Source organism: Euleptes europaea, chromosome 15 (assembly GCF_029931775.1).
Source record: "Euleptes europaea isolate rEulEur1 chromosome 15, rEulEur1.hap1, whole genome shotgun sequence".
Taxonomy (NCBI): Eukaryota; Metazoa; Chordata; class Lepidosauria; order Squamata; family Sphaerodactylidae; genus Euleptes; species Euleptes europaea.
Window position 1 is genome coordinate 55,511,089 of NC_079326.1, and position 25,551 is coordinate 55,536,639.

At 48.0% G+C, this 25,551-nt stretch overlaps 1 protein-coding gene across 1 annotated transcript in view; it reads right to left on the reverse strand.

Moving 5' to 3' along the window:
- The window catches only part of TMEFF2 (transmembrane protein with EGF like and two follistatin like domains 2), a 215,699-nt gene extending 190,377 nt beyond the window's left edge, over positions 1-25,322 (reverse strand). The window contains exons 1-3 of the mRNA XM_056861235.1: positions 25,142-25,322; positions 22,874-22,983; positions 1,048-1,177 (exon numbers count right to left, since the gene is read on the reverse strand). Coding sequence (XP_056717213.1) covers positions 1,048-1,177; positions 22,874-22,983; positions 25,142-25,322 — 421 coding nt within the window. The remainder of the gene's footprint in view (positions 1-1,047; positions 1,178-22,873; positions 22,984-25,141) is intronic.
- Between the last annotated feature and the right edge of the window lie 229 nt (positions 25,323-25,551).

Genomic DNA, 25,551 nt, shown 5'->3' on the forward strand with positions numbered 1-25,551 from the left:
TTGGGGAGGGGAGGGACTTCAATGCCATAGAGTCCAATTGCCAAAGCCGCCATTTTCTCCAGGTGAACTGATCTCTATCGGCTGGAGATCAGTTGTAATAGTGGGAGATCTCCAGCCACTATCTGGAGGTTGGCAACTCTAGAAGCAGTGGGGAATCAAAACCAGTTCTCCAGATCAGAGTCCACCACTCCAAACCACCACCCTTAGCCACTACACCAAGCTGGCTCTCTAAATAAAAGTTGTAAAATTTGTCAATACTATCACTTTGTTATGTTGCCTTGTAATCAAATTTGAAAAATACATTGAAAATGATTGGAAAGCCACAGTTTAAAAGGAAATTTAATCTTCAGAATCTGTGGGGGGGTGGTGGATGTTTTTAAAGCCAGTCTGATGAATATGAATGAAAAAGGAGACAAGCTATGCAGATCAGAGCCGTGTTTCAGCAGAGATTCAGTTCACCAACACCCTTCAGCGTCGCACCCTTGCTAGACAAGCAACTGGGGAGCTAGCAAAATACCAAATTGGGATTCCGGCAGAATGCTGAGAATCAGATTCCCAATTTATCTCCAGTCAGATCTCGTTAATCTAGCTCAGTTTGCAAACTTCCATCATCGTTCCGATGTTCGTTTTAAATCTTCCTTTTAACTGGCACGGTGAAACTCCCAAATTGCAATTCAGAACACCCCATGCATGCCTAGACAAAAGATGAGCAAGCCAGTAATTTTTGTTTTGCAAGGGTGTTTGCTTTATGAATGAGTAAATCTTTGAAACTGGACGTTATTGCCGGAAAAATCTGGCATTTGCCAAGGCTGTGCCGAGAACCCGACATGACAAGCAAAACATTGCAAAATATATAAACGTTTTAGAAAGCTTCAATAGCTTCCTGGGTTCTGAAAGGTAACGCTGAGTAAAGACAAAGAGTTGATAGTTGCTACAATCTGGGCGCCAAAGTGTCAATTATTAATTTGAGATTGATACGGCAGCCACCCGAATGATGCACACAGATACGGTTTTAGCGGTGTTGCACATAGAGTCTACTGCGCTTACCAGTGGCACATGATCCTTCTGACACCACGAGGATTTCGCTTTGCTGCTTGCAAGCCGCCTGTCTCAAGTAGCACTCGTTCTGATAGGTATCGCCGTTGGAGCCACAAACAGGCACGTAGTCGCTGTTACACTAAAGAAGGGAAAGAGAGAAGTTGTGCAGTTAGTACATTGACCATGAAAAGGGTGTGCTTAATTTCTCTCCTTAGTCCTGATCACATACATTTCAAATACTTGATAATAGTGATGCTAGCCTCCTGGTGGGACCTGGGGATCCCCTGGAATTACACCTCATCTCCCGACTACAGAGATCAGCTCCCCCAGCGAAAATGGATGCTTTGGAGGATGGATTCTAGGGTACCCCCCCTTTGCACCCCCCTTTGGTCCCTTTCCTCCCCAGGCTCCATCGCTAAATCTCCACAATCTGGATCTGGAAACTCACCCCCCATCTAGCAACCTAGCAACTCCAGGAGATCTGGGGATGAAGCCTGGGGAGGACAGGGACCTCAGCGGGATACGATGCCAAAGAGTCCACCCTCCAAAGCATCCATTTTCTCCAGGGGAACTGATCTCTGTAGTCTGGAGATGAGCTGTAATTCTGGGGGATCCCCAGGTCCCACCTGAAGTCTGGCATCCCTAGATTGGGTACAGAAACACATGGTAATTTACTTAGGGTTGCCAGGTCCCTCTTTGCCACCTGCGAGAGGTTTTTGGGGTGGAGCCTGAGGAGGGCAGGGTTTGGGGAGGGGAGGGCCTTCAATGCCATAGAGTCCAATTGCCAAAGCTGCCATCTTCTCCAGGTGAACTGATCTCTGTCGCCTGGAGATCAGTTGTAATATCGGGAGATCTCCAGCTAGTACCTGGAGGTTGACAACCCTACTTGTGGGGTAGGTGGGGCTGAGAGAGTTCGGAGAGAACTGTGACTGGCCCAAGGTCACCCAGCAGGCTGCATGTGGAGGAGTGGGGGAATCGAACCCGGTTCTCCAGATTAGAGTCTGCTGCTACACCACGCTGGCTTTCTTAGGTTGTTGCAACATAACAAGAGACAGCTTAGCATCCTAACAAGTCTACTGTGGCACAAATTTCCATGCATTAAAGTCCACAATAAAAGTAATCACAAGACTCTTTCTGACATTTTGCTAAAGATCTTGGCAACCAAAACCCCCAGCCAGACAGAATCCATTTAGCCCAATACTCTCCCTTTCAGTTCAAAACAATTCTTATTTCTCAACAGAGCTTATTTCCAAATAAGTGTGCACAGGATCGCATCAGATAAGGTAACTGTCAAATCAAACCAGGCTAGGATCGCCAGGTCCCTCTTCGCCACCAGCGGGAGGTTTTGGGGGCGGAGCCTGAGGAGGGCGGGGTTTGGGGAGGGACTTCAATGCCATAGAGTCCAATTGCCAAAGGGGCCATTTTCTCCAGGGGAACTGACCTCTGTCGGCTGGAGATCAGTTGTAATAGCAGGAGATCTCCAGCTAGTACCTGGAGGTTGGCAACCCTAGGTTGCCAGGGGAAACTATTAGCCCTATTGCTGAAAGAGAGCAGCGCTCGCTTCAAGTGAGTTCCTAATTAAAGTGATTTAATGAATCCAGTTCTCATTAAAATGAAAATTTATTCTAGAGAAGCAAAAGGTGTCCTCCGAATATGTTCCGTTTGAGAATACAAACCATTAGATATATCTACCCATATGCATTCGGGCTTTACTGGAGGTTTCTATCAGGTTTTTTGTGTGGAATTAAACCAGATATTCTGAACCAGGAAAGAGGTTCCCCCCCGCCCCGATGTCATAGATTAGTAATGCTTCAAAAACCTGCAAATCATTTTGATCGAGGTAAAAAGGAATGAGGGTCCACACCATGAAAAACAACACCTCTGTCATATTGCCTTGGCTTTCTTAAACACTAATCCCATCACATTGGACGCTACTCATAGGGTTGCCAGAGTCCGAGATCAGTCCCCCTGGAGAAAATGGTCCTCCCCTCACAGAAACCCACCCTCCTCAGGTCCCACCTCCAAAATCTCCAGGTATTTCCCAACCCAGGGCTGGCAACCTTAGTTTTGAGTAAATATCTTTTTGTCCTAGGGTTTCCAGGTCCCTCTTTGCCACCAGCGGGAGATTTTGGGGGTGGAGCCTGAGGAGGGCGGGGTTTGGGGAGGGGAAGGGACTTCAATGCCATAGAGTCCAATTGCCAAAGCAGCCATTGTCTCCAGGGGAACTGATCTATATTGGCTGGAGATCAGTTGTAATAGCAGGAGATCTCCAGCTAGTACCTGGAGGTTGGCATCCCTACTCCTCTGACATTTAGGGGGAGGTGGTCAGGGGATTGTGTGAGTGATGGCAGGGCAACCTCACGCTTTTCTGAATGACACCTCTGCCCTTGACCCCTTTCAATATTGACTTCAGGCCTGGCTTTGCATCTGAAATGTGTTTAGCAGTTCTGGTGGAAATAGGGTTGCCAATCTCCAGGAAGTAGCTTGAGATCTCGTGCTATTACAACTGATCTCTAGGCAACAGAGATCAGTTCCGCTGGAGAAAATGGCTGCTTTGGAAGGTGGACTCTATGGCATTATACCCCACTGAATTCCTTCCCCTCCCTAAACCCTTCCCTCCTCAGGCCCCACCCCCAAAATCTCCAGGTATTCCCCTGTCTGGACTTGGCAACCCTGGCTGAACCACCTGGGCTGTAGAAGGTTTTCAGGAGCCTCCGTTTAGCTGACTAAGCATACAGGATCCCAATGAATTTCATGAGCTTGTGTTTAGTATCTTTCCTAATAAACCTTTCTTGTAGGCAAAGCCAGAAAAATGTTACAAATGTTGTGTATTGCTTACATAGATACAAATTGTTGGTATCAAAGAACGTAGTAGATCCCTTGGTTTTTTAAAAGTATTTGAGCCAGCTTTCCCGTCTAACTAGAAATTGATTTTGTCCTCATCACTCAATAAAGATTTTTACCAAAAAAAAAAAAAGACAGATCAGAAAGAAAGAAAGAAAGAAAGAAAGAAAGAAAGAAAGAAAGAAAGAAAGAAAGAAAGAAAGAAAGAAAGAAAGAAAGAAAGAAAGAAAGAAAGGAAGGAAGGAAGGAAGGAAGGAAGGAAGGAAGGAAGGAAGGAAGGAAGGAAGAAAGAAAGAAAGAAAGAAAGAAAGAGAAAGAAAGAAAGAAAGGAAGGAAGGAAGGAAGGAAGGAAGGAAGGAAGGAAGAGAAGAAAGAAAGAAAGAAAGAAAGAAAGAAAGAAAGAAAGAAAGAAAGAAAGAAAGAAAGAAACTTGATTTGAAGACAGTCAAGTTTGAGGACTGAACTGTTTGCATGTGGTTGTCAAATACATGTTTCAGGTACCACACTTGGCTGTGACACTATCATAGCAAATGTGAGACAGAACGATCAGTACGGTTACCAACCTCCAGGTTCTAGCTGGAGATATCCTGCTATTACAACTGATCTCCAGCCAATAGAGGTCAGTTCACCAGGAGAAAATGGCCGCTTTGGCCACTGGACTCTATGTCATTGAAGTCCCTCCCCTCCCCAAACCCCCCCTCCTCAGGCTCCGCCCCCAGAAACCTCCTGCCGGTGGCGAAGAGGGACCTGGCAACCCTAATGATCAGGCTTTGTACTGTCACGGCGGCAATCCACACTGGCTGCGGTATCCCATAAACAATGTGCAAAGGCTCGTTCAATTTTCAACATCAACTAATGTGTTAAGAGAGGAGGAGGGGAGATTTAAACCCTGAAAAGTAGAGGGTTGAAGCTGCCCTCACTGTGTTTTCCCTACAGTAGTATAGTTGATTTGAGGCCAACACAACCTGTGACCCATGAAGCCAAATACGTCCCACCTGCCATATATTATGGGCTGCCAGGTGCCTGATTGACAATCCCTTCTACATTTCCAGGCAGCAGCAAAATCAGCTTTCCTTTCCTGTTGAGTTGCAATGCCTGGCCGCTTCACCTTTGTGCAAGTTTGTGCTGTTGCCCAGACAACTCCGAAGGCCTAGTGAAACTGTGGAACTCCCTGCCCCAGGATGTGGTGATGGCTGCCAACTTGGAAGGCTTTAAGAGGGGAGTGGACATGTTCATGGAGGAGAGGGCAATCCATGGCTACTAGCCAACATGAATACTAGTCATGATGCATACCCATTCTGGTAGTGTCGTGCAAAAAACAAATTCAGCAAATTTAGGGTTCGGGTTCTTTGGGCCCTCTTTTTTCGGTAAACCCGGAATAAGCCGAATACCCACTTTAGGGTCAGGAAGCAATTTCCCTCTAGGCCAGATTGACCAGGGATCCTGGAGGGTCTCCCCCCCCATCTTCTGGGCATAAAATAGGGGTCCCTGGGGTGTGTGTGGGGGAGGTAGTTGTGAATTTCCTGCATGGTGCAGGGAGTTGGGCTGAGGGTTGCCTAGTGGATGGTTTCGGCAGGCAATTGCCCGCCAATCCACTGGTCTTCTCTGGAGCAGGGATAGCACGCACACGTGGCCGCGATGACATCACTTCCGAGTTTACGGCATTTTGAGGGTTTGAGTGCGAAAGCGCCCGCGGCGGTGCGGCACTTCCAGGGGTAAACCCGGAAATGACATCTTTGCGCCATGCATGGCCATGTGCAATCGTTCCAGCCCTGCCACCAAAAACCTCTGGCCAATGGAGAGGGGTGACTCAGGTGGTCCCTTACAACTCTGTGACTACAATTCTACGCAACCCCACTGAGTGGAGCTGATTGAGCCCTTGTTTTAAAATGCACACAGAACCAGACAAATGAAGTCTGCCGTCCTTTCGTAGCGTGCTACAGCCACGTGGCATAGCACCTGCAGTCAGTGATTAATCCACACCGTTCCAACCCACCTGAAATTCCAGCTAAGCGTTGTAAGCTATCATTCTTCCCTGCCTCCGTCGTAAGCTAAAAGGGCAGCTTCCTCCTTACCACCCTTTGTTCATTTTAATAAAAATAATTCCATATTGTAATGAAAATTAGGCAACCTACAGGGTGCAGTTATCGCACGATAATCACACTCGGCGGCATTAGAGATAACTTGGCTGTGCCCCGTACCTGATAATTATGCCTGGGATGTGATTATCTCATGATTACTGTACTCCTGATATGCCTCATTGTTTAATTAGAACAAATGTAATGATCAAGATTATTATTTACAAATGATCCCCTCTGTTGAAGACCTGGTTAAAAAAAAAAAAATCAGAAGGAAGTCACACTGCCAATTAGCTGTTCTGTGTGAAAATGTCTCAAGATGCGCGATAGGCAAGGTGAAACTGAGGCCCAGAAAGATAAACTTCAAAAAATGTCTCAGTATTAAGGGTTGATAACTCTGGGTTGGGAAATTCCTGGAGATTTGGGGGTGGAGCCTGGGGAGGGCAAGGTTTGGGGAGGGGAGGGACTTCAGTGGGATATAATGCCGCAGACGCTACCCTCCAAAGCAGCCATTTTTTCTAGGGGAACTGATCCTGATAGGATGGAGATCAATTGTAACTCTTGGAAGACTCTAGGACTCACCTGGATAGGGTTGCCAACCTCCAGGTACTAGCTGGAGATCTCCTGCTATTATAATTGATCTCCAGCTGATAGAGATTAGTTCCCCTGGAGAAAATGGCCACTTTGGCAATTGGAATCTATGGCATTGAAGCCCCTCCCTCTACAAACCCTGCCCTCCTCAGGCTCCACCCCCAGAATCTCCAGGTATTTCCCAACCCAGAGCTGGCAACCCTACGCTTGATTCAGGCGTGGCACAGGACATGCCAGTGGAACCTCACCATTGTTCAGAATGAATCAAGTGAAGATTTTAGAAGACACCCAAGATATTCCTGAATGGGAAGATGCATGGTATAGGTGGGCAATCCAGGAAGTTTTATGGCCCATATTGATTTTCTGCCTGAGGAGCCCCGAATAAGTTTCCAGGACCTGCCCCAGGGAGCCTAGTTCGGAAAGCCATCCTTCATCTGTCCACTCAGAAGCCTAAAAAGCCTGTTGCGTTTAAAACTGCCAGTGTCTCGTTTGGATGGATACATTGCCAAGCTGAACTGCTCTAAAAAACGAGGTGCCAGATATCGTCCAGAATCTCAACAAAGATTCCAACAGGGCCAGCAGTCTGTTCACACCGTGGCCAACCAGGTGCCTCTAGGAAGCCCACAAACAAGACCACTGCAGCAGCACCATCCTGCCTGTGTTCCACAGCACCCAAAATAATAGGCATGCTCCTCTGATCCTGGGGAGGATAGGTATACATCTCTTGGTCATCTTGGTAATAGCATTTACCCTAGGGGTAAATTAGTAATAGACTAGATAAACTCACCTCCTCCCAACCATGCCTCAGAGAAATAGCACATGTTTAAGCTACTTGTTCCTAATTTCCCAACCACTTATCAAACCTACAACTTGTCCAGATAGAGTTGCCAACCTTCAGGTAATAGCTGGAGATCTCCCACTATTACAACTGATCTCCAGTCAACAGAGATCAGCTCCCGTGGAGAAAATGGTCCCTTTGGCAATTGGACTCTATGGCATCGAAGTCCCTCCCTCTCCCCAAACCCCACCCTCCTTAGTCTCCACCCCCAAAACCTCCAGCCGGTGGCGAAGAGGGACCTGGCAACCCTATATCCAGACTGTTTTTGGTTGGGGGAATGAAACAAGAAAGAATAATTCCTCCAAGGGACAAGTCTTTGGCTTCCATTGCACTGTCTAGCCTTTCCAATCGATTACAAAATTCTGCTACGCTACTACCAGAATCGTTCCTCTTCAGCAAACAGTAATTCTCTAACAGAACATTCTCAGCAGCGTCACCAAAACTACATTTCCCAGGATTCTTTAGAAGCCGTGACCATTAAGTTTGTCATGAAGGTCAAATGTTAGAACGGTATTTATTCTTTTCCATTATTAACAATACGCTCCTTCGACCGGAGGTCTTGGGCTGTGCAATAAAATCGCAGGACGAATATCTATAACCGTTAACAGGATGATAATAAAAGAAAATTATGCCACTAGTAAAATTACAACATTGTCACATTAATACTTAGCAGGAAAATAGTCTTAATTCTCGCTTTCATGCGAGGGAACGCTGCCAACTGTTTTACTTGCTTAATATATTTTTATCCCACATCTCCAAGAAACTTGCTTCAGTACGCTAGTCAATAAAGATTCAAAAAGATGCAAATTCCACAATAAGCTTGATTTAAATCAAGTTAAGAACATAAGAACACAAGAAAAGCCCTGCTGGATCAGACCCGGGCCCATCAAGTCCAGCAGCCTGTTCACTCAGTAGCCAACCAGGTGCCTCTAGGAAGCCCCCAAACAAGATGACTGCAGCAGCATTATTACTCAGAATTCCCAACAGTAATATTTGCAGCTACAAATCCTTCTTATGTCTTATGAACTGTTGCTAGCATTTGAAGTTTCAGCAGTGATCTTTCCTGTACAAAAAGAAGGCCTCTTCCAATAGGGTTGCCAACCTTCAGGTACTAGCTGGAGATGTCCTGCTATTACAACTGATCTCCAGCTAATAGAGATCAGTTCACCTGGAGAAAATGGCCATTTTGGCAATTGGACTCTATGGCATTGAAGCCCCCCATCTCCAAACCCTGCCCTCCTCAGGATCCGCCCCAAAAACCTCCAGGTATTTCCCAACCTGGAGCTGGCAACCTATTTGCAGCCCCCCCCAAACCCCCACCTCTCCATCCAAAGTAGGGTTGCCAATTCCAGGTTGGGAAATTTCTGGAGATTCGGTGGTGGAGCTTGAGGAGCGTGGAGTTTGGGAAGGGGAGGGACATCAGAAGGGTACAATACTATAGAGTCCACCCTCCAAAGCAGTCCACGATCTCCAGGGGAACAGATCTCCAAAGTCTGGATATAAATTGTAATTCTGGGAGATCTCCAGGCTCTACCTGGAGGATGGCAACCCTAATCCAAGGTCTAAATTTTCCCATTGAGTTTTGTCAGGTCCGTGTTGTGTTTTCTGCTACTTTGGCTGATAAAATGTCATCACACTTCAAGCAAGACAGACAGAAGAGAGGGAAATGCCAAGCGGTTATTAAATTGTCAAGGTCTTTCCATCACAAACGACTTGGCATATAGGAGCCGGACTCCGCTTCTCTGGGATGCCGAGGTTCAGAGCGGCAGTGAAAGAACTAATCTCGCTAGATTCCAGAGCCGTCATATTTCCCCCCTAAACCAGAAGTACTTTAGGGGTCAAGGATTCTCAAAACATCAAGATTCTGATTTTGGCCAAAACTTCCATGAGACCATGAGAATGACCATGAGAAATGATAAACATCCCAAACGCATCTCAAATTCTATAGTCATTGCTCATTGGCACTGGTTATTTAAACAAAGATGCTAACACTGCGTATTTGATGAATGGAAATAGAAATCCTTCTGCTGTCTTGTTTACAGACTTCTCCAAACCTATTCCACAACATCCATATTTAGAAGAAGAACGACAATTTGTGTTCGATGGTTGTTTGCTGACCAGGAACAAACCATCTGGCTAGAAAAAAAGTGCATTTATTCACCTTTGACTGGGATTTGTTTTAGAGCCTGCTGGAGTTTACCCTTGGATCCACCAAAACCTGCTCAATTCCAGGCTGCTCCGCCATTGGAACTTTTCTGGGTTCTAGGTTTGCCAGCCTCAGGTACTAGCTGGAGATACCCTGCTATTACCACTGATCTCCAGCTGATAGAGATCAGCTCACCTGGAGAAAATGGCTGCTTTGGCAATCGGACTCTATGGCATTGAAGTCCCTCCCCTCCCCAAACCCCGCCCTCCTCAGGCTCCACCCCAAAAACCTCCCGCCAGTTGTGAAAAGGGACCTGGCAACCGTATCTCCAGGAGAAGTGAACTCTATAATCTGGAGATCAGTTGTCATTCCAAGAGATCTCCAGGCCCCACCTAGATGTTGGCAACTCTGTGCCTAAAGCAGTTTACAATAAAGTCAGTTTCATGACCAACACATAAAAACAATAACATTACTAAAACCTAGGGTTGCCAGGCACCCACGGGCAACCGGCAGGGGAGGGAGTAGGGCTGCCAACCTCCAAGTGGTGTCTGGAGATCTCCTGCTATTCAAACTGATCTCCAGCCAGTAGAGATCAGTTAACCTGGAGAAAATGGCCGCTTTGCCCATTGGACTCTATGGCATTGAAGTCCCTCCCTCCCCAAACCCCGCCCTCCTCAGGCTCCGCCCCCCCCAACTCCAGGTATTTCCCAAGCTGGCAACCCTAACATAGAACCTTCAACCGCACCTATGCTAGCTGTGCAAAAATGATCTTTCTCCTGCAAAAAATGCAAACAGACAAAGCCTATGCGTGTGCACAGAAGAGTCGATCAATGCTCAGAGGCTGGGGGTGAAAGATCAGCAAGCAACGATGCCAATTCTGTAGAAATCTGTTGTGTCAAAAAGGCCAAAGATTCAGGGCAAATAAAATTACAGGGCGATGACGTCAGGTCGCAAGTTGGCCGGCCCTGATCTATCTGTTGAACAGTGGCCTAACAGTCATGAATCTCCCAGGGAACTGAGACCACTTCCCCAGCTTCCAGGGCCCTGACACATTCAGATCCCTGACAGAAAATCACCTCTGGCTGGTGAGCTGGGTTGGGACCAGTGAATCATGACTTCTGCAGCCTTGAGTCAAGTAGAAGCATCTTTATGTCTCTATGTGATGGGGTGGGAGGGAACGCTGATTATTTCCATGTAGTAGTAGAAAACAGTAGGAGTCCAGTAGCAACTTAAAGACTAACAAAATTTCTGGCAGCATATGAGCCTTCGTGAGCCACAGCTCAGTTCTTCAGGTACAGATCGAATGTGAATCCATGTGCCTTTAAGCAGAGATGAGTGAAGAAGTTGGTTTTTATATGCCGACTCTACCACTTAAAGAAGAATCAAACAGGTTTACAATCACCTTCCCTTCCCCTCCCCACAACAGACTGCCTTTGAGGTAGGTGGGGCTGAGAGAGCTCCAAGAGAGCTGTGCCTAGCCCAAGGTCACCCAGCTGGCTTCATGTGGAGGAGTGGGGAAACCAACCGGGTTCTCCAGATCAGACTCCACTGCTCCAAACCACCGCTCTTAACCACTACACATACTGGCTGAATTAGACAAACAATGGTGATGTAAATGTAAAAAGAAAGTAAATGACATTAGCAGGCATGATTGGATTAGGTGTGACATGCAGAGGGGTAGTAGCTATGGAGAATGGTAATGAGACAGGAATCCTAGATCTCCATTAAGTCCCGGAGAATACATAGTTTTGAGCTTCATTATTAGTTGTAATTCAGCAGTCTCTCTTTCTAATCTCCCTCTGAAATGTTTTTGTAAGAGAACTGCTCCTCTTAAATCAGCAACTGAATGTCCTGGAAGGTTAAAAGGTTCCCCCATTGGTTTCGGAACATTGTGGCTTCTGATATTTCATTTCCACGTGTATGAGAAACCTACAGACGGCTGTGAGGTGTAATCGGGAGGGTAAGGCTGCTAAGAATGAACGCCCCGACGAACACACGGGACCATTCTCTACCCAAAGAAGGAATTAACGTCTGTTCTTTTGGAAGCAGATGTGTAATGGGAGCTCAGTAGAGAAATACGGTTCCCTCGCCGTATGGACTCAGTGGGTGCTTGGTGGTCTATGGGTTTGCAGTATTACCAAATAGCAAAAATGAGTTTCCTGGGACAAAGGCCCTGCTCAGATGGAATCCGAGCTCATTCAAGCAACCCCAAAGAGTCTGATCTGAATCAGTGTTTTGAGTCGATAGGATTAATTTTTTTTTAGCCTTCTGCTTCTGTTGGCTCAGACGCTGTTTGTATATGTAAAACCAAGGAGGAGTTTTGCGGCAACTTAAAGACGAACAGATGTATTGGGTTATGAATGAGAAGCATTTAAGTGCAGAAGCGGTAAGGACAGAAGGAGATTTCAACACTGGAAATTCATTATAAAGCCGTAAACATGTTGTTGTTGGCAGTAGGATTGCCAACCTCCAGGTGGGGCCTGGAGATCTCTCAGAATTACAACCTATCTCCAGACCACAGAAATCAGTCCCCCTGGAGAAAATGACAGGTTTAGAAGGTGGTCTCTTTGGCCTGAACTGACCCTAGAAGCTAAAATGACTCAACTGAGGCTGTCGTACTTTGGTCACATTATGAGAAGACAAGAGTCACTGGGAAAGACAGTCATGCTAGGAAAAGTTGAGGGCAGCAGGAAAAGAGGAAGACCCAACAAGAGATGGATGGACTCAAGTTTGCAAGATCTGAGCAAGGCTGTCAAAGATAGGATGTTTTGGAGGACATTCATTCATAGGGCAGCCATGAGTCGGAAGCGACTTGACGACACGTAACATACAAACTCTTTGGCACTAAAGCCAGCTGAACTCCCTCCCCTCCCCAAACACTGCCTTCCCCAGGCTTCACACCCCCCCCAAATTTGCAGGAATTTCCCAGCCCACATCAGGCAACCGTAGCTGTTGTTGTTGTAGTTTCAGGTGGCTAGCTGGAGATCTCCCACTATTACAACTGATCACCAGGAAGATAGAGATCAATTCCCCTGGAGAAAATGGCCGCTTTGGCAATTGGACTCTATGGCATTGAAGTCCCTCCCCTCCCCAAATCCCACCATCCTCAGGCTCTGCCCCCAAAATCTCCTCTGATCCTGGAGAGAATAGGTATGCATCATGACTAGTATCCATTTTGACTAGTAGTCATGAATACCCCTCTTCTCCATGAACATGTCCCCTCTTAAAGCCTTCCAAGTTGGCATCCATCACCACAACCTGGGGCAGGGAGTTCCATAATTTAACCATGTGTTTGTGAAGAAACACTTCCTTTGATCTGTTTTGAATCTCTCACCCTCCAGCTTCAGCAGATGTCCCCGCGTTCTAGTATTATGGCGACCAGTTATAATCCCAAAAGATCTCCAGCCACCACCTGGAGGTTGGTAACCCTATATGGATGGCATAAAGGCTGCTGACCTTGACAGACCTTTAGAAAGCTCAAGCTTCTATGGTACCAAAGTTATCATAATGAGCCTGGAGATCTCTAAGAATTACAAATGATCTCCAGACGACAGAGATCAGTTGCTCTGGAGGAAATACTTGCTTTGGATGGTGGACTGTGTGGTATGTGGGGTTGGACTAGACGACACTGGTGGTCCTTCCCAACTCTATGATTCTATGTTATACTCTACTGAAGTCCCTCCCCAAACCCCTCCCTCCCCAGGCTCCATCCCCAGATCTCCAGAGCTTTTCCAACCTGAGTTGGCAACCTTACGGGTGTGTTAAGGGAAGGAAGCTGGCTGAAAGATCCCATCACTCGGCGTATAGAGCTTGAAGAAGAAGAAGAGTTGGTTTTTATATGCCGACTTTCTCTACCACTTAAAGGAGAATCAAACAGGCCTACAATCACCTTCCCTTCCCCTCCCCACAACAGACACCCTGTGAGGTAGGTGGGGCTAGGAGAGAGCTCTAAGAGAATTGTGACTAGCTCAAGGTCACCCAGCAGTCTTCACATGGAGGAGTGGGGAAATCAACCCAGTTCACTAGATATGCCTCCGCTCATGTGGAAGAGTGGGGAATTGAATCCAGATCAGAGTCCACTGCTCCAAACCACCACTCTTAACCACTACACCACGCTGGCTTTAGGAACATGATTCATAAAACAGCTTTTGAAAATGTCTTCAGTCCATTGATGTCAGAGCTTCGGAGGGCCAAAGGGCTTTTATTTGCCGGCTCCAAACATTGCATAAATAGAAAGCATTTTCTTAAAAAAATGTTCCTTAGTTTCCTGCTTCCTGATCCCGTTTGCTGCCGGTGCCGCTTTGAGCCGGTGCCACCGAATGCTTTGCAAGACATTAACTTTCTGCTATAGTAACATAATTTTCCTGCCTGCCAAATGGCCCACCGAGGAGAAAGGAGGTTACACGCCCATTGTGCTGGATGTCTGCTGAGGTCAATGGATGAGTCGGGCTGTGCCAAAGTACCGGCGGTGACAGCGCCGGAGAAGAAGCGCATGAATTGCAAATCCGGCCGCTTGCTTGCATGGGTGCGCCCAGGATTCCTGATGATGCTGTTATGTAGTCCTTACAGATCATGGCTGCGGAGGGAGGGGCCTTTACTGGGGGGGGGGGCTCTGAGCAGAGCGGAAAAGGACAGGCGGCGAAGGGAGGGTTTAACAAGGGGAGAGGCAGGAAGGAGGACAACCAGGGCAGGCTGAAGCTCCCGTTCCGGTGCTCTCCATCCAATTCTCAAGGTTATAGGGACTCCTGAGTCCTGGCTACTGATGGAGAAAGGATGCATCACTGGAAGTCTTTAAGCAGAGGCTGGACAAACACTTGTCTGGGATGCTCTAGGCTGATTCTGCATTGAGCAGGTGGTTGGACTAGATGGCCTCCCTTGCCCCTTCCAATGCTATGATTCTATGATGTGAGCATATGATTTTCAGGGCCTTCCTGTCTCTTTCTGGTCATGAGGGGGGCACGACACAAGGCGTTTTCCAGTAGCACGAGGTGGTTTGGGATCTCCTTGACATGGAGAGGAGGTTGAGGGGGAACATGATTCCTCTCTTTGAGTATTTGAAGGGCTGTTAGAGGAGGGCAGGGAGCTGTTCCTGTTGGCAGGAACTCGCAATAATAGGTTTAAATTACAGGCAGAAAGGTACTGGCTTGATATTAGGGAAAAGATTTTTACAGTAAGAGTTTACAGTGATAGTGGAATCAGCTCCCTAGGGAGGTGGTGAGCTCCCCCTCACTGGCAGTCTTTAAGCAGAGGCTGGACAAACACTTGTAAGGGATGCTCTAGGGCTAGGCTGATCCTGCATTGAGCAGGGGGTTGGACTAGATGGCCTGTATGGCCCCTTCCAACTCTGTGATTCTGTGATTCTATGACTGCTTCACTGTTTCACTACTTCTTCCTGGAGATTCAGGGCTGAGACCCGTGGAGAGGTCAGAGTTTAGGGAGGGGAGGGATCTCAGCGGGATTTTGATGCTAGAGTCCACCCTCTGGAGCTGCCATTTCCTCCAGGGAAACTGATCTATCTCTGCAGTCTGGAGACCAGTGGTAATTCTAAGAGAAAACCATACACCACCTGGAGCTTGGTAACCCTACAAGCAGCTATAACTTCCAAGGAGAATTCCTAGAAGTGAATAGGGTTGCCAATCTTCAGGTGGTGGCTGGAGAACTCCTGGGATTACAACTAATGTCCAGGCAACAGAGATCAGTTCACCTGGACAAAATGGCCACTTTGGAAGGTGGGCTCTATGTAATTATGCACCATTGAAGTCCCGCCCCTCCCCAAACCCCGCCCTCCTCAGGCTCCATCCCCAAAATCTCCAGGTATTTCCCAACCTGGAGCTGGCAACCCTAGAAGTGAAGGGATGGGAGATGGAGATTTCATGCAGCCACCTACCATAATATCCTCAAACCTGGAACAATAGGTGATTTTCCTTATTTCCCCTTAAGTCTAGGCAGCCCAGGTGTTTAAGTCTAGGCAGCCCAGTTAGCATGGAGTTGGCTCATTTTAAATCGTTCTGACTTCCCCAGAGCATACTTGGAACTGTACTTTACTGAGGATGTTAAGAATCCTAAGACACTATTGCCCCCTCGAAGAACTGTAACACACAGGATGCCACAAATGGCATTCATGACAATTAGGGTCAACAGGTCCCTCTTTGCCACTGGTGGGAGGTTTTTGGGACAGAGCCTGAGGAGGGCAGGGTTTGGGGATGGGAGGGACTTCAATGCCATAGAGTTCAATGGCCTAAGTGGTCATTTTCGCCAGGGGAACTGCTGAAGATCAGTTGTAAAAGCAGATCTCCAGCTGGTGCCTGGAGGCTGGCAACCGTAGTGACAATGAACCAAACTGAAATGTCCAGAAGGTATTTATAAGCTGCTGTTTCTCTGTCACCCTCTCACAGTTAGGTCTGCCGACCTCCAGGTGAGGCCTAGAGATCTCCCAGCATTACAGCTTATCCCCAGGCGACAGAGATCAGTCCCCCTGGAGAAAATGGCCGCTTTGGAAGGTGAACTCTACGCTATTGTATCCTGCTGAGGTCCCTCTCCTTGTCAAACCCCGCCCATCCTAGGCTCCATCCCAGATCTCCTTCTTCACAGTAATGACAACCGCAGTCAAACGTATCATCATGAATATCCCCATTCTGGTCTTCAGAGTATACAGAACATTTAACCCAGCAGGATTACAGTATATCTTTTTTGGAAAAGTTCTCCAGTTCATCAAGAGTTAGAATAATAAAAACATGGAAAAGACCACTAGGGTCATCTAGTCCAACCCTCTGCACAATGCATAGGGTTTCCAGGTCCCTTAGCTCCACTGGCGGGAGCTTTTAGGAGGCATGGATGGGGCGTGCTCTAGCAATCTCCGCCAAAACTCTATGGGTTTCATAGAATTTCGGCGGAGGTTGCTAGAATGTCCACGTTGCTTCTGGGTAAACCCGGAAGTGACATGGGCGTGGCATGCAGGCACGCGTGCATACATTGCCCACTGACCCTCAGCTGGTCAGCAGGTAGCTGGGTGGATTGGTAGAATTTTGCCCGCCACCACCAGGCACTTGGCAATCCTAACAATGCAGGAAATTTACAAGTATATCCCCTCCCCACACACCCAGTGCCCCCTACTCCATGCCCAGAAGATGGCCAAAAAAAACCCCTCCAGGATCCCTGGACAATCTGGTATGGAAGAAAATGGCTTCCTGACCCTGAAGTGGCAATCTACATTATGCTGACTGAGCATGTGAGAAAAGGCTGTGAGAGCCAAGCACTGACGCAACCCTTCCTGCTCTCCCTCTCATGATCTGCCTAAGTTCACAGAATCAGCCTTGCTGTCAGATGACCATCCTGCCTCTGCTTAAAAATGTCCAAAGATGGAGAGCCCACCACCTCTCGAGGAAGCCTGTTGCACTGAGGAATTGCTCTGTCAGGAAGTTCTTCCTAACGTTTAGCGAGAAACTCTTTTGTAGTGCTATGGAACTAGGGTTGCTGGCGATCTCCCGCTATTACATCTGATCTCCAGCCGATAGAGATCAGTTCATGTGGAGAAAATGGCTGCTTTGGCAATTGGACTCTATGGCGTTGAAGTCCCCTCCCCTCCCCAAACCCCACCCTCCTCAGGCTCCACCCCAAAAACCTCCTGCCAGTGGCAAAGAGGGACCTGGCAACCCTGTAAGGAACACAGGCAGGATGGTGCTGCTGCAGTTGTCTTGTTTGTGGGCTTCCTAGAGGCACCTGGTTGGCCGCTGTGTGTGAACAGACTGCTGGACTTGATAGACTTTGGTCTGATCCAGAATGGCGTTTCTTATGTTCTTATGTTCCTTGGGCCTGTTGAAAATCTCTTCATGCAATGCGAAGTGACGGAAGTGACAGTCCTGAAAAGAATAATGGCCCATGTATTTAAGAAAGGCCATATTGCTGTCTACTCCACGTGAACTGTGAAATTCAATTCTTTGGATATCCATACCCCTCTTTCTCCCGATGGAGACCCAAAGTGGCTGACATCGTTTTCCTTTCCTCCATTTTATCCGCACAACAACCCTGGGAGGTAGGTCAGGCGGAGTGTGTGGGGGTCGCCCAGGGTCACCCAGCGAGTTTTACAGATAGAGTGGGAATTCGAGGCGGGCTTTCCCAGATCCTAGTCCAACACTCTAACCATTACACATGCTGTGTTCTCCTGAATCACGCGAGGGTGCTTCATGGACCAATTGTGTGAATCCGTAGGGAACTCCATGCCTTGGATTTTGTACATCCGAGAGTGAAGTAAACTATGTTGTGGACGCACCTCAAAGCCCTCAGTGCCGTATAATAACTCTACCATATGATGGATGAAGTTGCAGAAGTGGTTGAATTAATGGCCATTATTAGGGTTGCCGGGTCCCTCTTCACCACCATCGGGAGGTTTTTGGGGCAGAGCCTGAGGAGGGCGGGGTTTGGAGAGGGGACTTCAGTGCCATAGAGTCCAATTGCAAGAGTGGCCATTTTCTCCAGGGGAACTGATCTCTATTGGCTGGAGATCAGTTGTAATAGCAGGAGATCTCCAGCTAGTACCTGGAGGTTGACAACCCTAGCCATTAAGCAAGGGTGGAATAAACCTTAACTTTTTTTGGTAACTGGAGTGCAGAGGGAGCCAAGAACCCAGTTGGGTTTGTTTTACTCATTTCTGCACACTGTGTCATCCAACCATACAAACACCGTCCTCCAGCCACGTACAGTGGCCCAGCATTGAATTTTTGCAAAAAAAAAAACCCAGGGAGGTTGTCACACCTCAGTAGCACTGTGGGGCTTTTATCGGAGCTTGGTGGGTGATGAGTTGACCATCCCTGGCTGGATGTCCCACTAGGTGTTGTCTGCATTGCCAACACTGACCCGCCAGTTCTGAGTACTGCGGGGGACTCTATAACGGAGTTCCAGAGACAACTTGTTTTCTGCCACAGGCGTTGGGAATTCCCCAGCCATTGTAAGATGACGTCAGCTCTGCCATTTGCCCGATTAGCGAACTTCCAGAGTTTAATCACCCTCGACGAAAGGAAGGCCAGAGATACCAAGGGGCACAGATCGAGCCTTTTTGTTGTATGGTGTGCTGATCTCACGGAGGACACGTTTCTTATGAGGGGTTCTGTAGGCTGGAAGAGGCAGCGAGCGCAACCTAAAGTGCTTCCTGGCCGGCATAGACAGAAGAGCCATAATAAGCAAAAAATGTGCGAGTGGAAGGCGCTGTGATCTCCAGAACGCCTGCCATTCCATTTACATCTTATTTCTCTCTGTCTTCTAAGATCGTTGAACTGCCTGGGGGCAAAGGGTTGCAGCAAAGTGTAATGGACTATGGAGCAGATTTAGGACGCAGTTCCGTTTTTTAAACTTCAAAGAAGCTAGAGCGGTGATCTTGCCTCAACATTGTCCCCACGGGCATCATGGCACCCACTTTCTTCTCTCCTCCGAAGCAAAGAACCAGTCTCGGATTATCTCCACTTCGATGGAGCTTAGGGTTGCCAGATCCCTCTTCACCACCGGCAGGAGGTTTTTCGGGTGGAGCCTGAGGAGGGTCAGGTTTGGGGAGGGATATGACTTCAATGCCATAGAGTCCAATTGCCAAAGCGGCCACTTTCTCCAGGTGAACTGATCTCTATCGGCTGGAGATCAGTTGTAACACCAGGAGAGCACCTGGTGGTTGGCAACCCTAAGGGAACTGGAAGCGCTTCAGAAGATCCCGGGAGATATCAGCTTTACATTAGCAAGGGGCGCCCTTTCAGTCCATCATAGGAAGATGCTTGACTTGGACGACTCTGAACATTGAATCCTCAGGACCTAATGGCAGCCATTTTGTCGTGGCACCCACCGAGTCCCAGGGCTTTCGGCAGGGCCCAGGGCTGCCCAGTCCTCCTCATCACCTGCTTCCCCTGACACACATTCATGTTCCCTTCCCCTACCCATTCAGTGATGACGGCTGTGCCACCATGGCTCCCAGCTGCATGTGCTGTCTAATTGCATCAGTGAAAATAGCTGTGGGCAGTGAAGGCAACTGTGCGCACAGATGGTGGGAGAGCATGCAAGCAGGCAGGTGAAAGGGGCACACGCAGTTGGGGGCATGTGGGTGGGTGGGACCTGGTGGGCAGATGGGATGTGATTGGATAGAGCACGAGTCCCCGATTTCATAGAGCCTGATCTCTTCTGGAAGTGGGCAGGGGAGGTTTTGGGTTTCAGGGGGCCCTGGGAAGAAAGGTCTTGGGGGAGCCCTCTTAGAATCATAGAGGTGGAAGGGACCACCAGGGTCATCTAGTCCAACCCCCTGCACAATGCAGGAAATTCACAACTATCTTCCCCACACACACCCCAGTGACCCCTACTCCATGCCCAGAAGATGGCCAAGATGCCCTCCCTCTCATCATCTGCCTTGTTTGTGGACTTCCTAGAGGCACCTGGTTGGCCACTGGGTGAACAGACTGCTGAACCTGATGGGCCCTGGTCTGATCCAGCATGGCCTTTCTTATGTTCTTATGGATCTACACAAACAAGATCCCTGCAATATACAATATTCTATCTGTACACACAACAGTCCCTCATGACAGTAAATGTTTATCTAATATTACTTTTCAGGATGGGTTCAGGCAGGGCTGAGCTTGCCAAGATTCATCCCTAGGGTTTAGCCTCAGGATTCTTTTCTGGACCATCTATACAACTTTCTAGCCCGACCTTCCTTTAAGGGGTGGTTCCATGGTTCTCCCCACCTCGATTTTATGTTCAAAACAACCCTATCAAGGAAGTGAGGCTGAGAGAGAAACTGGCCCAAGGTTATCCAGTGAACTTTGCAACCGAATAAGGGTTGGAACTCAGGACCAACACACCGCACTGCCCAGCTGTACCCTACACTGTGCCTTTGACTTATCAAAGAGTAGCCATGGCCTGTCTCCAGACACTCAGGATAAAGGAAGAGGGTTTCTCAGGCAGATGGACTGGCTTTCAGAAACAATTCTCTTTTCAGTAATTAAACAGAGGTTGCTAATATCTGGACCCCTCTGGTGACTTAGCAGCATTTGTTCTGCGACTGCACCAAACCGCTCTCTCTTACACTGAACCGACTCAGAATAATTTACAGTTTATCCCTCAGTTCTTTTAGTTTGTACATTTTGGATTTCCAGCTGACCATGAGAGAACCAGGGATAAGATAGTGTTGTACGTTTAAACAAAGTCAACAAGCAACAATCCTTGTTCCTTGGGAAACAGCTCCTGTTCTCTCCTTGGCCATTATGAATGTCACAATGAATCCCTCCCATGTTCACCAACTTTAAACTAAGTGCAAAGCCAAACTGGAACCAGGCAGAAGAAACGGAGTGTACTCGGCGTCAGCTTTAATTTCACTGCCAGGGCCCCTGAATGTGCTGTCTTCTATACCCACCAGGCAGTGAGACAAGAACAGAGCATTAAATCAATCCCATGAGAAGAAACAACTCCCCAGCGCCGCGGATCTTATATACAGTCGACTTTTGTTCCTTTCTCCTTTCGACAACAACACTGTGTCCTTAATGCGATCTGATGCAGCTTTAGGGATATCTAAATAACGTACAACGTGCAAATAGAATTTCACTAGCGAGAACACCGACTTAATGCTAAAGCTGAATTTAAAAACGGAGCTGGTGCTGGTTATGAAACACCACGCAGACTTATTTCTGCCCAAATCTAATAACGTACTTTGCGGTATGTTGTTATTTTGACACTCAACACTGAATTCTTGTGACTTTTCTGATATAACTAGAGACGTGAGAGATCACACACGAGAATCCCTAAGGCCACAGAGAAGCTACCTTCAGTATACAGGCTCAATGTACATCAACATATGCAAGGATGTTACTTGAACACGTCAATATAACTCTGTGCCACACTACAAGTAAATATATCCCTGTCTCATGTCTTGAGAAGTAGTTGAGATATTATTTATCCTGCATTAGCGTTATATACATCCTGCATTGATGTTCCCTTATCATCTTACTGGGATATAAATTCATTGACTTCAAGAACACCTACTTCATATATGGTAGTGGAAGTGCGTACAACTAGAATTGGGGGGGGGGACTTTCTTCCAATTTATCAGATTCAAAACTTATAAAAGGAAATATTTCTTTACACAACGTATAGTTAAATTGTGGGACTCCCTGCCCCAGGATGTGATGATGGCTGCCAACTTGGAAGGCTTTAAAAGGGGTGGACATGTTCATGGAAGAGTGTAGTATTCATGGCTACTAGTTAAAATGGATACTAGTCATGATGCATACCTATTCTCTCCAGGATCAGAGTAGCGTGCCTATTATATTAGGTGCTGTGAAACACAGGCAGGATGGTGCTGCTGCAGTCATCTTGTTTGTGGGCTTCCTAGAGGCACCTGGTTGGCCACTGTGTGAACAGACTGCTGGACTTGATGGACCTTGGTCTGATCCACCAGGGCTTTTCTTATGTTCTTATGTACAGTTTTATCCATAATTCAAAGAGCCCAGAATTTTTTGGCCTGATCCCTTTTAAGACATCTAATCTCTTTAAAACTTGTGGGAATCTTGCCATACATTGCCAATGGATGTAGAAGATGGAACTCAACCAGTTCTAGTAAATATTTCAACTGTCCTGGGTTCTGAATTGGGGATTGAATTGGGGCCTGATTTAGCTGGGTGGTATATCCTTTCCCCCTTTTAACAAAGGAGCTTAGTTTCATAAAAAACACACATGAACACATGAAGCTGCCTTATACTGAATCAGACCCTCGGCCCATCAAAGTCAGTATTGTCTACTCAGACCAGCAGCGGCTCGCCAGGGTCTCAGACAGAGGTCTTTCACATCACCTTCTTGCCTAGTCCCTTTAACTGGAGATGCTGGCGATTGAACCTGGGAACTTCTGCATGCCAAGCAGATGCTCTACCACAACGATGTGCTGTCCTAGCATACAGCTGATAAAGAAAATCTGAATGCAACTTCTCCGTCATATCTGAATTTAACTACCCCATCAACTTATCACCGGTGCCCTCCCAAATGTATTAAAGTAACATCTGTATGATGGATGGATGTAGAAAAGGCAGAAAATCCTAGTTTCCAAAAGGGCCCAGCAATTAAACCGCACCTATACACCCTGAAGCTGTAGATTCCCCCAAGGCATTTTGGAATAACAACATCGACATTTTCCCAGAGAATCTTCTCTTTTCTTGTCACCAGTTGGCATTCCTGCCAGTTCTTTCAGACCTGCTGCCAGGTTTTCCCTCCCACTCCTCTGCAAGCGGAGAAATAAATTGCCGACCGATGGGGTTGGGAAGGGAGATCCCCCGATTTGTATTCTCATTAGCGAATTAAGGAAGGAGAGATCCATCTTCTTACCTTGAACTGACAGACGCAAGTCACCGTGTCTCCAATCCTTAAGCACTCCCCATCAAATTTGCAGGTATTGGTGTCACAGAGAAATAGATCGTTTTCTCTGTCATCATAACCTCAAATTGGGAGAAAAAAAAAACCACTGTCAGCTTCAATCTGGCTAAGGAAACGATACAGGTCGATCGCTTTCGAATGCACACAAGACACACAATCTTGTTGATGAAGGAGCATGCAGTCGAGACATGCTGTCTTGTCGTTTCCACTTTGGCCCTAGGAGTTTGTGACCCGTGTCATTTCCCCTGCCTCTCCCAGTCCTCCCCGCACCTCCTATTAAAGTAGCTCCCCTTTCCTCCGAATCAAGCATCTGGGTTGTAAAATTTAACACCCCTTTCTGCCCTCCCCCATCTGATCTTCTGGCCCCAAGTCTAAGGTGGGAATTTCTCCAAACGGAGCAGTAACAAAGCCCCTTAATAATAAAGATAAACAGGCCGTGTGCTTTTTGTGATAGGCCGTCTGATTCGAATGAAGATTGATCACCTCCAGGTTAATAGGAGGGGTGCCAGCTTCTACAGAGAACTGCTGAAGCCGCCCGGCTCTTTTCCTCCTGTTTTGACAGACAGGCTAACAGATCTGGCTGAAGATTCAGCTCACGGATGCCAGCTCAAATTTCAGACCTCGGCTAGCTGCCCTCTTCCTGGGTGTGCAGAGAGGACTGTTCAGCAAAAGAGCCGTATTTAGGTTCCGGATCCATTAAGCCTGAAATCCTATTGATTTCTGCGAACATGCTCATCTTCTTAGCCATATATTAGCTCAGTGTATTTACCAAACACACACAGAGAGAGAGACACACACAAGAAACATGCCAAGCAAAAGTGACTTATTGCTCCTACATGGAAGAATCACACACTGCGGAAGCATGGCATTCCCGTTCCACACCCTTAATTTCAGGAGCACTTTTGAACATCAAAGAGCTAGAGAGTCGCCTCCCAAAGACCATATTTTCTGCAGGGACTGTTCTAACGTGGAAGGTGACGAACTACCGGATTCCTTGTCACTTGCCCGTTCAGATTTTACTTCGAAATCAGAGAAAATCAATGAGCCGGAAGAAGCCAATGACTCAGATCTATATCCAATCGCTACTCCTCAGAGAGGAAATGTAGGGTGTGTGTGTGTTCTTTTAAGGGCAGAGTTACACATTGCTGTTAGCAAACGGCACGCTGCATTAAACCTCACTGTTGCATTTTGGAAACGCATCCGTGTGCATCTGGGTACCTCCAATGTTCCTTAAAAAAATAAGAACCATGGAGGTCGCTGAAAAGGGACTCTGCTGAACCTCTGCAAACTGGGTCTGCATGGGAAGCCCAGTGTGTGCTCCAACGGGAATTCCAATTAACCGACTGAGGCTGATCATACAAAAATACAACCGGTAGAGAGAAGCAATTAGTCCCTTCCTTATTCGATTAGTATTTTTTCCACCGGGGCTGCGCCTGGCAAAAGCCACTCCAAGCCAGGGCTGAAATGGAGCAGATAAAATATGTATAAAAGGACAAGGAAGCTTCCTTAATCACAGCCCTCCGGAGGGAAGGAAAGTGCTCAGGGGAGGCTGATTCTTGATCCTCTGCTCTGCCCCTTTGGGTTTTTTTTTTTGGGGGGGGGGGGTCAAACACTCCCTCCAGAAAGGGCAGGAGATATATATTCCAAAGTTATAAGAGAGTGGAAAGAAGCGTCGGCACCCAACAAAATCCCCCCCCCCTCAAAAATGAGAATGCATTAAAAGGTGGAGAGAGAAAAAAGAATTCTGCTTTTCGGGTTATCAGACTTTCTGATTCTTGGAAAGGGGCTCCAATCCAGCCGGGCTGGACGATCTGCATAGATATCAGGGCATCTCGGATGGTCACGACTTGATTTATTGCACTCCCCCCCCCCATTTCCCTTCCACTGATGCTCTATCTTTTGCACTTTAAAAAATCAAATAATGATGATGATGATGTTTTTAAAGAATCCTGGTTATAGATGTCCCTGTAGAAAGACCACCTGGAGCCTGAGCAATCACAGGTGTGTGTGTGGGGAAGTCGGGCAAGATCCGTGGCGACTTTTCTCCCCTGGCCTGCCCAGGGACTCCATGGGAATCAGGAGCGACCTGCAATTCCCAGCCGGCTCCATGCTGTGGGTCCCCCCCCCCCCACTCTTCTCCAGCGGAGCTTTGAGAAGATGCCACCCCCTAGCCAGGGTTGCTGCTAGCCGGCGCTCTCCCCCGCCAATCCCCCCGCTTACCGGAGCAATTCCAGCCGGTGGGCGTTTGGCAGTCGCTTAAGGAGGTAGGGAAGGCGGCGAGTTTCACCGGCCGGGCCAGGATGAGTACCAGCACGGGCAGGAGCGCCCAGCCCAGGCAGTCGCCCAGCGTCCAGCCGCCGCCCTGCCGAGCCGGGGCGGCTGCGGCGGCCAAGCCGGCCATGGCTCGGGACGTGGACTCCGGAGGGCGGCCCCCCGCAGCGGATCGGACGGCTCTGGGGCTGGCGGGGGGGACCCCTTAGCATCCCGGGGGGCCCGGCCGGCCGCGGCTCAGGAGGAGGCGGGCGAGCGCAGGCATGGCGAGGCGGCGGCGAGTGCGAGTCCGGGGGGCGGCGGCGGGGGGCGGCGGCGGGGGGCCCGGGCGGCCATCCAGGGGGCTGGGGCGGGGGGCG